Consider the following 13,344-nt stretch of genomic DNA (forward strand, 5'->3'; position numbering starts at 1 on the left):
TAAAAACATTATATGGTCAAAGCAGTAGATAAACTATTTCTCCAAGCCTCATCACCAAACCTGAAGTTACTGCCCTTCTCTTATGAGAACTCTTAAAAGTAGTTCCAGGAACACTGCTCAGACATGACAAACCAAAGACTGCAAATCACAAGAGTAATAACTGTGCATAATGGCATTTAAAGCACAAACAGCAGTTATACATTTCTCTACATCATTAAGCAGCTCTTCACTTGTTCATGGTTTTCCATTAATAATCGGGAGAACACACCAGTTGTTACATATTACTCAGTAGCCCAGACTGAAAGAAAAAACCCAAGAATTAGTTTCAGGAAGATATAGACATGAACACCAGTAGACCTTTACCATTTCTGTAGCCAGCCACAAAGTAGTCATTAATGAGCAGAAGCAACAAACTTTAGAAACCAAACTCCAGGAATACAAAACATTAACTTTTATTTAATCAAATATAAGGCTTTAAAAAAAATACTGAAAGTCACTCAGAAAAGCCATCTCAGAAGATAGAGAACCTCCCCTTGAAATGGAGAAATAATGTTTAAGCTGCACAATAACCCACAGGCAGGAGGGGGAAGGAAGTGGCAAGGGTGGAGTGGGGAGAAAAAAAACAAGTCAATTGTCACATCGATCCAAATGAACTGGAGGTCTGTTCACATGACACTGTATGAAGGTCACCAAAACTAAAGACCCCTTGGACAGAAATACTCAGGTTTTCAGGAGGCAACTGAAGCTCCTTTGGTCACTGCTCTTTAATCAGTGCTTGTATTTATCTGCTTTTTCACATACATGAAAATAGCATCCAAATGCAGTTATATTAATAGAAACAAGAGGGCAGTTGCGCTGTCAAACGTACTGAGAAATAAATAGCTTCACAGAAATCATGCTCATTTCTGAGAAATAAAAATGATCACAACAAAATTTTCCTTCTTAGTCTGATGTCATGTTTGACATCTTCATTAAAAACCTCGTTTCCATTGTAGTGTTTGTGGAGTTCTTCCAGATGCAATATTGAAATCTCAACATAAACAATTTATCAAACCTCTCTTCTCCAAGATTTCAGAGGCAGGCTGACACACAACTGCTTTTGCTGACAAGACTTCTTTTCAACCATAACCTAAATCTTTAGCCATGAACTCACAGCAGGTTCACACAGAAGGTGTTAAATATAATTAAGTAGAAAGTGGTAAGAAAATACTCCGATTCCAAGTCTGAAATTACACTAGCCATGCATGCTACCAACAGAGGTACATTTCAAAAATCTCTAGGAGTAAGTCAGCCTAGAGCCTCAAGGTTTTAAGTGATAGTAAACAGGCACAGAAAAGTTTATCCACAGTGAAAACAAATCACTCCATGAATTTAAAGATCTTCAAACAGGCTGAACTTGCTTTCTTGAATTCTGTTCCAAGTAACTGGAGCATTGATACAAAGCTGGTTTTACCGTGGCCAAAGCCAGTAAGAACAAGCTGTGGAAACACAACACATCAATTAAATTCTGGTTTGCATGCAAAGAGCACTTCAAGAAGAAACCAAGTATTCATTTGTCTTCAGGCAACTTCAGGCAAGATTTGTAGACACCAGAGCCCAAATACACAACAATGGCTCTTTTTGGCAGCTAATTTCAGTGTGTGAACTCCACACATATCTTGGACACCATGATGCTTTTCACAAACCACTGAAACTACTTCCCAATATTAGAAGCGTTCTGTATCAAAAAATGGCAAAGGAAAAATACTTCCTAGACACACTTCTCAATGTTACATTTTACAAATAAATCTTTACAAATAGAAAGTATCCTTCTCCAATTTTACATATGTGATATTATTACACACAGCCTTCATAGAATAAGTTGTTTGATGAGGTGTGGTAAAGTTTCAAGCACCAGAGACTGAAGCAAAGGTTGCTGTACACTGCTTTGCTGCTTGCCAAGTAGCAGCAACAGCAGCATATTTTAGGCTGTTCCTAATGGACTAGATTCAACAAATACAGATCTCACATTCAAGGCTCTACAGAAGAAATACCTCTTGCTCTCCCCTCAGTGATCTACTGCTATCATTTCTTGTTGTATAGCAATTTCAGTGCACTTCTAGCGATTTTACTTTCAGGTTTTTCAGATGAGTAATAGCAGACTGGTCTCTGCTACTGTAAGTCAGCCAGCCATCCTTAGACAAGCTTCCTTTTCCTGTTGTGTCTCAATCACTGGACAGAAGAACTATGAAAGCCGAATTGAAGTACACATGAGAAATACAGCACCATATGTGAAGTGCTCCAGATTAAAAGCTAGAAGGCTGTCTAGACAATCATTGCAGACAGATTCTTACTGTTGATCAGTTTTTGCCAGTGAAATGTACACGCATAATAGAAAAAAGGACATTAGAGATATTTAAGAGTTTGGCTAAGAAATGCATATACACTTTGGAAATACAACTATTAAGTCCTTCAGGTGGACTACATGTAGTAAAATATTATAAAAATATATACTTTTCTAAAATTTACCTTATGTTAGGCACTGTAAATAAACCTGCTCTCCCTGAAAAAACTGGTGTCACTGGAAGCAGTAAACAGTGTTAGTTATATGTCCCACAGTAAAACTGACAGCTACTTTCAAGAACTTTTCAGTCACATACTTGACCTTAAAGATAAATATACTATACACAGAAGTCTTTTAGAGAAGACTGGAACTCACTGAACTACAGATCCATCTACTGAGCCTCCAAAAACGAAGGACAGGAAGAAAAGAGTATAGTTGTTTTCTGATAAAAAGGTGTGGCTTCAGCAGGAGTAGTTCAGTTGGATGCACAGAGTCACTGTGAAGAAACTCTGTTTCACCATACCCTGACTGGCATTTGAACCACTTATCAGAATACAAGCAAACTGATGATTCAGTAGCTTTACAGAAAATACAAAAAAGTCTACAACAGTATTTCACTAAATGCACATTTTCTGAAAAACAAAAAACAAACAAACAAAAAAAGAGATCTCAGTAAGGATCAACACAACTTAAATGTTTTTCAGTTCTGATATTAACAATTAGGACTTAAGAACAACAGACCAGTTGCAGGAGAAACTAAGAAACTAGAGGAAAGGCAATAACTATCAACAGCTAACTAGCACAGCATTCTTGCTACCTAGTGAACAGGCCACATTGAGACTTCTGCAGACCAGAATTTTCAAAGATGTTACTGACCAATAAAAAGTTAAGCATTTCAAAAAAGTTTTCTTCTATAAATAGACAACATTTACATTTTTTCCAGACAGGAAACAGCATCAGGGTTCACATCTCCCTGCCTGAAATGGCATCTCTAATATATAATGCTACAGATAGTCTTGAAAAAAAGCTTGCATTTTCAAAACATCCTGGGTTACTCAAGCTCTGATGTTGGGCACAAGCTCCTGTTCTTCAGACATCCACATTATTCCCAGCCAAACAGAAATACCCCTACTCCTCCCCAATTGAAAAAACCAAAGAATTTGACCATTTGTGATTTTTTCCTGATTTCCAATACCATGATGATTATGGTAGCTGTGCGTCTTGCCAAAAGATCATTGCATCAGTCTACTGTAGAGATTAAAAGGATTAAGATTCTGAAGAAGTCAAGACACCTTCTGAATAAGATTACATTTTGAGATTGTTCTGTTTTCACTCCCAACTGTCATCAATCTTCAGGGCAATTCTTCAAGGAACGATTTTACAGCAGTTTCCTGTTTCCTTGCTACAATCTCTAAAATCTGTTCCACCAGCATCTTGGGAAATTCCATTTCTTCCTCAGAGATCAATGCTGGTGCACTGAGAAGTCTCATTAGAAAGCAGTATGTGTGCATTTAGAGATACTTTTGTAGCAGCTTCCAATAAAAAACACAAGCAGGATGAAATCCACATAAGGCTTTAGTAACAGGAGTATTTCACGTTGTGGGCATATCTTCCACCTTGGTGTCCAACCAAGAACCATAACATATACTTTTTTGCAACATGTTTCTGCTTTTATATTCAGAAGGCATTACCTGCCTTAACAGCTTCAATATCAGAAATCAATGTCCTGGCTAGGAAAATCCCAAAAATCTAAAAAGACAAAAAAATAAGCCATTTGTGAGAAGAAACACTTGTAATGTACCCATCTGCAAGATTTTTCTAAAATCAAAGCCTATTGTCATCAGTGGTTATTTCAGGACCTATTTCTTTTGTGTTCTCATTACACTGTACTGTTATCACTGCAGCTACTCTGGTGAATAAAGATATGCATTCATAAAGCACTTGCAGGTTCATATATCATTTCATAGCCAGGATCATCCATCAAAGCATGGCTAAAACTAAGAAATAAAGGCAGAAGAATCTTGCAGGAAATAACTTATGAAAAAAGATGGATTTTATCTAACACTTCAGAAGCACTCAACAAGTGTTCCTAGATGCCCTGGAGCTAGCCGGAAGAAGCCCGCTTTGAGCACTGTAAGACTCAAGTAAACATGGCACACTTGCCTATTGCCAAAGATCAAACACTTTCATTCCTTCCACAACTTCAGATAATCCCATCGATTTTCTGATCAAATTCTTTAAAGACATACAGAAGGTACAGTTACCTACACTAAAATGAAATTCTTGTCACAAACAGTAGTAAGAAGTCCCAGATTATCCCGAGACTTTTACATTTGAAATTTTAACATTAACTCAAGTTTGAAGATAAATCTTCCATTATGAGTAGAAATTCATAGCTCAGCAGATTTCCTTAAAATTTTTAGAAAAACAGCAAAAGATTAGGGCAAACACTAAGGAAATTACTAGTTTAACACCAGGAAAGTATTTTCATAGACACAGACCTACTGAAGATTAAACTTGAAACTTTTTCAGAGTAGCATAAAAAAGCAACCAACCTGGAGCAGTGAGATAGCTATGAAGACACCTGCAACAATATAGATGTTTCGGGGTAACCAAGCTTCAAGAGCAAGAATACATCCTTTGACAAAAATTTGATCATCCCACTGACTCTTGTTCTGGACACAGACAGGAAGAATAAGGATATTACTTGTCTGCACAGGTTTATCACATGATATAGCTTAACTAATGGTTAGTTCAGTTATACAATAATGCTTCTAACCAGACACCAGAAATACATCTATGCCGATTAAATCAGGGAGTGTCAGCCATTGGTGTTCGTATCTTCTGCAAATCTTGCAGACTACCTTAGAATTAGCAGGTATTACAATTCAGAGTTATACTATTAGCATTAATAATTGAAACGGACATTTGAAATGCTAGTCCTACCACTTTATGAAATACACCTTTCACTTTATCAATTCCATTGCTTGTTTTCTCCACCCTCCCACAGAACAAGTTTCCTTTAAAAGAAAGACAATCTTTGTCACACAACTTTCAGTATGATGTAGCACGATCGGTTAGTTTCCAGAATTTTAAGCTGACCTATCAGCAATTTTTTTGCTGCACCTGTTTTGCTTATGCAGGTGTAGAACATGATAGACAGCAAGTTTCCAGAATCTTACCTTCTTCCTGACATCATAGCCACACTGGGTATTCACAACTTTTTGCTGCAAAGCAAAACAAGGTTTAGTATAAGTCAATTGATTTCTACACCTGTTCACAGGAAGCTTTTCTGTCTCACACTCACAAATCAGGACTGTCATAGCCAACCATTTTAAGAAGCATTTTTACTAAAAATGAACAAAACACCAGCAGAATAAAGTAGTGACAAAGAAGAGGCATATCCTACTAGCAGGAAATTGTTCTCCACCAGAAATCCCAGCTTCTTCCATTGCTTGGCTGTCAACTAGAGCAAGGACTTTTTAACATGAAGTCTAGTAAGTGTAGCATGGACTGTCAGCATACAGATAGAAAACTGTATTTCCCACATTAGTTTCACGTTGTCTATTTCACCTAACACCTCAACACTAATGTAATAAAGGTACCAGGCTGACTGACTTAGACCTGTGTTGGAGAAATGTTCCTTACAACCCCATCATTTTAGACATCATACTACTTGTTATCCCAACCAGCTAAAACAAGTAGCAGGTGCAAGCTACTTGAGCTCCCTCAGTTGATAGTTCCAAGTCACACAGATAAGCCAGCTTCAAGATATAACTAGTCTTGAAGAAAAAACACTTCAGTTGTAGATCCCAACAAAAGTTGCATGAATAGTATTACTCCAACTCAAATTTGAAAATAATTACTGGGGAATCAGAACAAAGTGTTTCCTTGGCCAATTTCCAAGACAATCAAAAGCCTTAATGTAAACTAGCAGAGCAGATAGCCATTGGATGAGGATTGCTGGACTCAGTGAGCTGTAACTATTCCCACTAATGCTAAAAAGCCTTATATGTTTAGCACTTATATGTGTAGCACTCTCAGGTCCTTAAAAGCTAGAGGACAAAAATTCAAAGAAACCACATGTAGAAGATTAAAAAAAAAAGCAGCCACCAATGCTTACAGACTAAAGCCATAAAAACCAGCTTGAACTCCTGGTGACATTTTCAGCTGTATAACAGATTGCCACATTTGGATTCTAAAAAGGATGGTACAAATTTGAGAAGAGTTTGTCTGCGCAAGAGTAATTTTGATCATTTAGAGGACCTTTTAAAGCCCTAGTCATCACATCATATTCAGGAAGTGCTTCCTTTCATAACTCTCCATCCATATCAGAGTAATACAAAGCCAGGAAATAACTTACAGCAGGATCAGGTATACAACAGGAAAAAGGTACACCACACTTCTCACGACTTTTGCTTTCACTGCTGCAGTTAAAGTATATGTTAAAGTCCCAGTCATCTGGACCTTGGGCACCACAGCAATGGTTCTGCAACAGATAAACAAACACTTAGCATTTGGGGGCATTTTAAAAGACAACTGAATAAAATGTGTGGAATTATTTATCATCTTCACCTTCTCTAAGGCTACACAGAATCAACAGTAACAGAGTAAAAAAAAAAAAAGTAATCAATACTGTGGCTCTATGGAATCAAAGCAACACATTTGGCACACTGCTTCTGGAAATAGGTGTCAGCAGGACAGGCAAAATCATAAAATTATTGCTTTAGATTTAATTGCTAGATGCAATAACTGTGTAACATTAACCAGCACAACAGAAGAATTTACACAGTGTTCTGTACCACCTTAATTCCAAGCCAACCTAAACCAGAAAAGTTACAAAAAATATTTCTAGAAATTTGCGACTCCATCCTTAAGTCTTCATGAATCAACAAGTTTTCTTCTCCTTGTTTACTGCAAAAAGCAGATCCAAACATTTGTTAATATACTTCCTTTCTTTTACGAGATAAGTTTTTCATATCCAAATGAATTAACTGGTAAAGTCTCACTAGTTCAAGGGTCAGTCAACTCTAGAAGCATTTAACTTGAGTTTCTTGAGCTAAACAGTGGAATATAATTGCCATAATTGCAGGCTGGGGAAGTCCCAATACTTCAAGAAATGCTCAAATTCCTGGAACTAGTGAAAGCTTGTTATGGTCTGCAGTTTACTGGCCTGGACGTTTAAGGGCACAGTTTTTTCCTCACATTAAAGAACTTGAAATATTATACCATCACACAGATCATTCTGGTAACTCACGAAGTTCTATCCTTTCTGATAACTCCCGCATCTCTCCTCTACCCACTGCCTGTCTTCACAAACTTGTTATTAACCTAACAGTCCATGAGCCCACCGAAACTTGAAATCAGTAAGTGGAATCAGAAGTTAAAGTTGCGACAGATGTGAACAAACCAAAATTGCTTACACAGACAATGACTCAAAAGATGTGGACAAAATTGTCAGAAATCCAGTTGCTAATCCACATTGCATACTTCCCCTCCTTCCTCAGCATTTATGGGTATGGATCAACAACAGGTCAATTCAGAGATTTTTCTGATCTTTCCTTTTTCAGATTTATTAGTCTGTTAACTTGCCTAGTGACCTCCTTTCAGTAAACTCAGCCTTTTATTTTCATTGAAAACTATTTAACTGGAGTTCATCTGTAAATCAGCTTAGCCTATTGGCCTGAAATTTAACAGGACAGATAAACAGAAAAAGCAACAGAGTGGATAACACTGAGACAGTTACTGATGCTGGTCATGGCCAGGAGGAATCTCACCTTATTAAAAGGTACCATTAACACTGAAGGCTAAAGACAAAACAGAACTGAAATTTATCTGGGCAGCTTAGTCAGAGGGTGTTTCCATATCAATGCACATAAGAATGAACAAGATAAGCTACTGGTAAAATACACCTGACCAAAACAATATTGACTCTAAGATGTGGTCCGCTATCAAACAGACCTGTGAGAACATATTTCTAAATGTGATCTTCTAAAAGAAGAAAGACAGAACCAATCTTCCTTCATAAGGGGGGAGGGATATAAAGGAAACAACCATTTCACCTGTTTGCAAGTACTCACGTTTCTCTCCATATTTTTTTTAACCACACAAAGGAGAGGTAGAAGAGTCACACTCTCACTGTTGGTTTCTTGGACATGATTACAAAAGCAGCTGATTGCAAGTCACCAGGCCATTACTAGCACAAACCTCCTGATCTACTGTACATCACTGTCATGTAGTAACTGACAATTTTAAGACCACAGGAGTGTAAAACTGTTTCAACCTTCCTTGACAACTGCCTGACTAGTCTTCCCAGTTAACGAAAGTACTTACCTGCTTCAAGATTAGCTAAATCTCAGAAGATAATGAGACCCTGTGCAAGACTGCAGTGACTCCTAAAATAAGAGTGCAAACTATCTATTCCATTGCACTATTTTTTTCAGGATGAAGACTTTTTTTGTTGCTCATTTCTCATGTAAACCAGTACAACACTGATCAGAACAAGTCAAAAGGCAGATGGATGCTTGTTAGAGCTTCCATATTTGCAGTTACAACACTGCATGTCAGAATATCATGCCTCCCCAATGCTTTCCATGCAGAAAGAGTAAAACAGCATGTCTACCAGAATATAAATCTACCAAAAAGAAAAACTTCCAACACTACATATTCTCCTAGAATGCACAAGAGAAGTAACAGGACAAGAACTTACAATTTTCTGTAGTGAATCAATGAGGTTCTGGAGGTCAATATCATCTCTGTAGGATTTAATGTTATTCTCAAAGAATTCCTTGATTCTGTCCCTCACCCAGTCCTGGAACAGGAAAGCTAGAACTGCCACTGCCAGCTCCAGCAGGAATATAAGCATAATCGCTCCACAGAACTGTAAAAAAAGACTCCCAAATTAGAAAATATCCATTCATTTTGAGTATGTCCCTATTCCCATTCCACTAAAAACTAGGTTAAAATTCTCACTCAGCGCTTGAGAGCAAAGTATGTTAAGTAAGAATACAATATAAAGAACACCCCAAACAGGTAGAGTTATTTTTGGTTTAGTCACCTGAACTCAACAGTAAAATGATACCATATCACAGTCATTACGCACAGCAGCAAACCTATTAATGAAGTAAGAATCCTGAAAACATGGGGCTAAAGGCAGTCTTGATATTTCTTCTTGGGTTGTTTGCAATTTATTGTCCAGCCTATTTTCTAAAGCAAAGAAGCTTCACTCTTTAAAAGATTTCACATCGAAGTCCTAAAGTTGTACCCACGAAACATGTAACAAGTTTTAACATTTTGTTCTCCTTAAGTCACTATACTATCACCTCTCAGCAATTCCTGACTAGATGTTACAGAATATCACATTTTGTGATACTACATACACAGCATTAGACTCTGGTATACATACTATAACATTACTATATAGGGGAATGAATGAAAAAGAATAGTGTTTTCCAGCAAATGGAAAAAATATGTAGTTTTGAACCTATATTGCTTTCAATGCCATTACTCGGAGGCTTGTCAGGGGACTGAAGTTTACCATATAAATGGTAACAAACTAAATTCTCTTAAATCCACTTAAATGACATTACTTACAAACTTCAGAAGGCAGATGTTTTCTCTCAGTGCTCCTACACAACCAGCAAATCCCAAAGTAAACATCACTATTCCCACCACTAAGACAAGCACCACTGGGTCAAGACCATGAAGACCAGTCACCTTCGTCAGATCAGACAATACACCCTGACAGAGAAAAACAGGATAACAGGAAAAGGTAACCACTATAAGCATGTTTTTCTTTTAATGTTCTTTCTTGATGTCCATGATTCCCACATGACTCCAAATGAATTGGTTGCAAACCCGTGAGTTTGCCAAACGCAGCCCACATGGAAAAGTCTTGCTGTTGAATGGTTACCAAAAAGACCAATTTTCTTCACCCTAGCAGAGGAAGTATTATTAATGCAGAATTATAGCTAATCATTCCTTTAATGGGTAAACCCAGTGCAGTCAACTAAGACTACATTCTTCTCCTAGGTCTATTTGCCAAACAAGCTTCCACAAGATGGTGCCAAAAGCTCAATATTATTACTGAATATTCATTTTATTTCAAAGGCAAAGTTATTAATGCTTTATATTAACTTGAAATGCATCCCTCAGAAGGGTACAATTATTTCAAATTCTTTAAAAACAAATTAAGAAAATAATTATTCCAATACAACTATTTAGGTGGCAAAACAAGAGAAATATACTAACTACAAAGCAGGTTATGGGTAACATTTTAAGGGCGAGGCACAAAGCCTTGTTGATATTCTAGTTATATCCATTCTAGTGCTGAATAGTCTTAGGCACAGTCCTCAAAAATCTTGGAAAAAACACACAAGTAGAGCCTAAATATTCCCCTTTCACCCCAAATAAAATTCTTACAACACGAGAAGTTACCTATTCCCTATAACATGCCGACACTTTACCTAATTTTGCAGCAGTATTTTCTTTTTGGTTATCCAGAGACAGTGTTTATCTTGACAAAAATCTTACCTGTTAAGCCCACCTGCCCCAATCTTAAGACAGAATTTCTATAAATTTAATGCTAACACATTGAAGCCCTTACCATTTCTAGATAAGGTTTTAAAGAAATTGTTTGTATACCACCTACCATTAAAATTCCATCAAACACATATAACACAAGCTTTTCATTTAATGTGCAAGAACAAGATGCAACATAAAAAGAGAGAAGAGACAGGTAAAATCTTAAAGCTCATGAGAAGAATTTGTAGTTTATCTGTGGGTTTACTACTGCAGCACAGGCTCTGGAACGTTTCTTTTAATTCCCATCTATTGTTCACCAAGAAGTTTCTGTAAACAGATGCATAGGTGAACTATGGCTGAAGAATGGCACTGACAATTGTCCACATAACACAAAAACACAGACATGAAAAATAATGTACAGATTCCACATGCCATTCAGAAGCTCAAAGCCTCAGGAAAAGCTTTGAAACACTTGGCAAGATAAGACAGAGCTGAAATAGTTCAGGCAAGGTTTAAGAAATCGAGAGCCTGGTTTTGCCAAGTGGACTTTATTGTATACTAAGTTACTAAAAGGCAAGTGGAGGAACTTGTGAGCTAGCCTTTTCCAACCACACAGCTCCTATATGCCTCTTTCCAGAGCAGAGGATAATGTCTGAACATGAGCAAATACAAATTCTAGCAAGTTTAACATTCTCCCCCCTAAAGAGTTTGAAAGAAAATCCTTCTAAAACAGAAGAGGTGGTAAACACATTTGAGTGTGGAGATAGGCTGCTTACTACGTATCAGCAATTACTAATCTTATATTACACAGCGTGGGGAGAAGAATAAATACTTCATCATCACAAAACTCTGACTTCTGAGAAGTAGAGGAATCCCAGACCCTTCTCCACATGCAAGTATGTGCTGTGTAAAAGCACTCTGGTTTGGAAATATTACTCTACAATGGTAAAGTGTTCCTACTCAGCAGCACAACTAAACAGGGTGCATACCCTTCACTGTTAACGAAACAGCAGATCAGTAAATCGGCTTGTAATTGTCACTTTTTCCTATTGTTTGCAGTCATATTAGAAGACATGCTTTCACATTCATAGCAACAGGGTAAACCATTAGTTTCCATACCTATACCATCTCTTCATGTAAGAGGAGTATGTGCCCACACAGCTGAAAAACTTATGCCAAAAGGTCTTATTCAGCTAGATCACATTCCCCAGCTTTACTCCTCCACATAGAGGCACAATTATTTAACCAGCTCCATGGAGAAGAAAAGTGGAAGACAACAGATGGCCAGAAGATTGGAATGCTTCAGAAAGATGATCCCAAAGATGCATGTATGTTTGTTTTCTTAGTATAAAAAGATACTTGTTTACACGCCTCCAAATGCTTGATTTAATATAAAGAGGTGGGTAGATAAATATTTTAGAAAATATGAGAACTAGTTCTTACAGCCTACCATAAAGATTAAATTCTCCCTAGCATCCTGCTCTTAAACGTTTACAAAAAAGGTATAAACATGAAGGGCCACAGATTAACACCTGATCAGGGACAAGAATAAAACTCCAGCTCAAATCAGTTTATATCATTTGAATATAGTCTTGAGCTCAGATGCTACATTTAACTTCTGCTGCTTCCTGAGGAAACACCTTTACTGAGGCTGGGGGCTGGAGAGGGGAAAGCACTGAACAACTAAAACTAGTCATTTCTATCCTTACCTTTTCACTCCATGCCCACAGACCAGCTGCAAGGAAAGCCACCCCAGCTAGCTAAAACAAAAAGAAAAAAAGAGTCAATTAGAGACACTAATCAACACATTCTCAAACACTTAGGCAATAGCACTGTTTAAGTAAAACCAGTATTATCTGTCATTTCAGACAACAGTGATGGGACATTTCCAAACAGAACCAAAAGGACTTAGAGTGCTTTTATTCCATGGCATTCCTGCTTTTTATAAACTATTTTCAAAGAGTATTTCAATTTGATTTGATTATTCATCATGAAGTACACAGTACCAAATTAACAATTCCACATAGTAGTTTGTAAGTCAGAATTCACTTTGTCCTGGTGCCTTGCTCTAAACCTTTTGCCTAAACACTAATGCAGATTTTGGAATATTTAATGCATTTTGAGGTTATTCTCTGTTTTATCATTCTGTAATGCCGCCCCTAGACAGTAGCTCCAAAAAACCCCACTTTGAAACTTCTCAGTGTGAACGTTTATTATATTACCCTCTTCCCCAATTAGACTTTCTTTTGAATCTTTACCTTAAGCCCTTTTTAATTAAGCTGAAGTAATGACCCATTCACTTTCAACAAGTAATAAATCAAATTATACAAACATATGAATGGCTGTAGTATTTGTACATTATCAAATATTCCTGAATTATAGTCATCCAAATGAAGCAAGAGATCCTTTTTCTAACCTTTTAATCCCTTTCTCTAGTCTCAAGATAGTTTGTGTTTAATACCCAATTCCAATAATCAAACTAAAAGGACTTGTCTAGA

At 37.1% G+C, this 13,344-nt stretch overlaps 1 protein-coding gene across 1 annotated transcript in view; it reads right to left on the reverse strand.

Moving 5' to 3' along the window:
* Positions 1-4,000: 4,000 nt before the first annotated feature.
* The window catches only part of TSPAN14 (tetraspanin 14), a gene marked incomplete at its 3' end in the record, with an annotated part of 31,658 nt that continues 22,314 nt past the window's right edge, over positions 4,001-13,344 (reverse strand). Inside the window, exons 3-9 of the mRNA XM_084265164.1 lie at positions 12,556-12,606; positions 9,917-10,063; positions 9,033-9,203; positions 6,687-6,812; positions 5,506-5,550; positions 4,879-4,998; positions 4,001-4,072 (exon numbers count right to left, since the gene is read on the reverse strand). Coding sequence (XP_084121290.1) covers positions 4,001-4,072; positions 4,879-4,998; positions 5,506-5,550; positions 6,687-6,812; positions 9,033-9,203; positions 9,917-10,063; positions 12,556-12,606 — 732 coding nt within the window. The remainder of the gene's footprint in view (positions 4,073-4,878; positions 4,999-5,505; positions 5,551-6,686; positions 6,813-9,032; positions 9,204-9,916; positions 10,064-12,555; positions 12,607-13,344) is intronic.

Source organism: Gallinula chloropus (genome assembly GCF_964237585.1).
Source record: "Gallinula chloropus genome assembly, chromosome: 5".
Lineage (NCBI taxonomy): Eukaryota > Metazoa > Chordata > Aves > Gruiformes > Rallidae > Gallinula > Gallinula chloropus.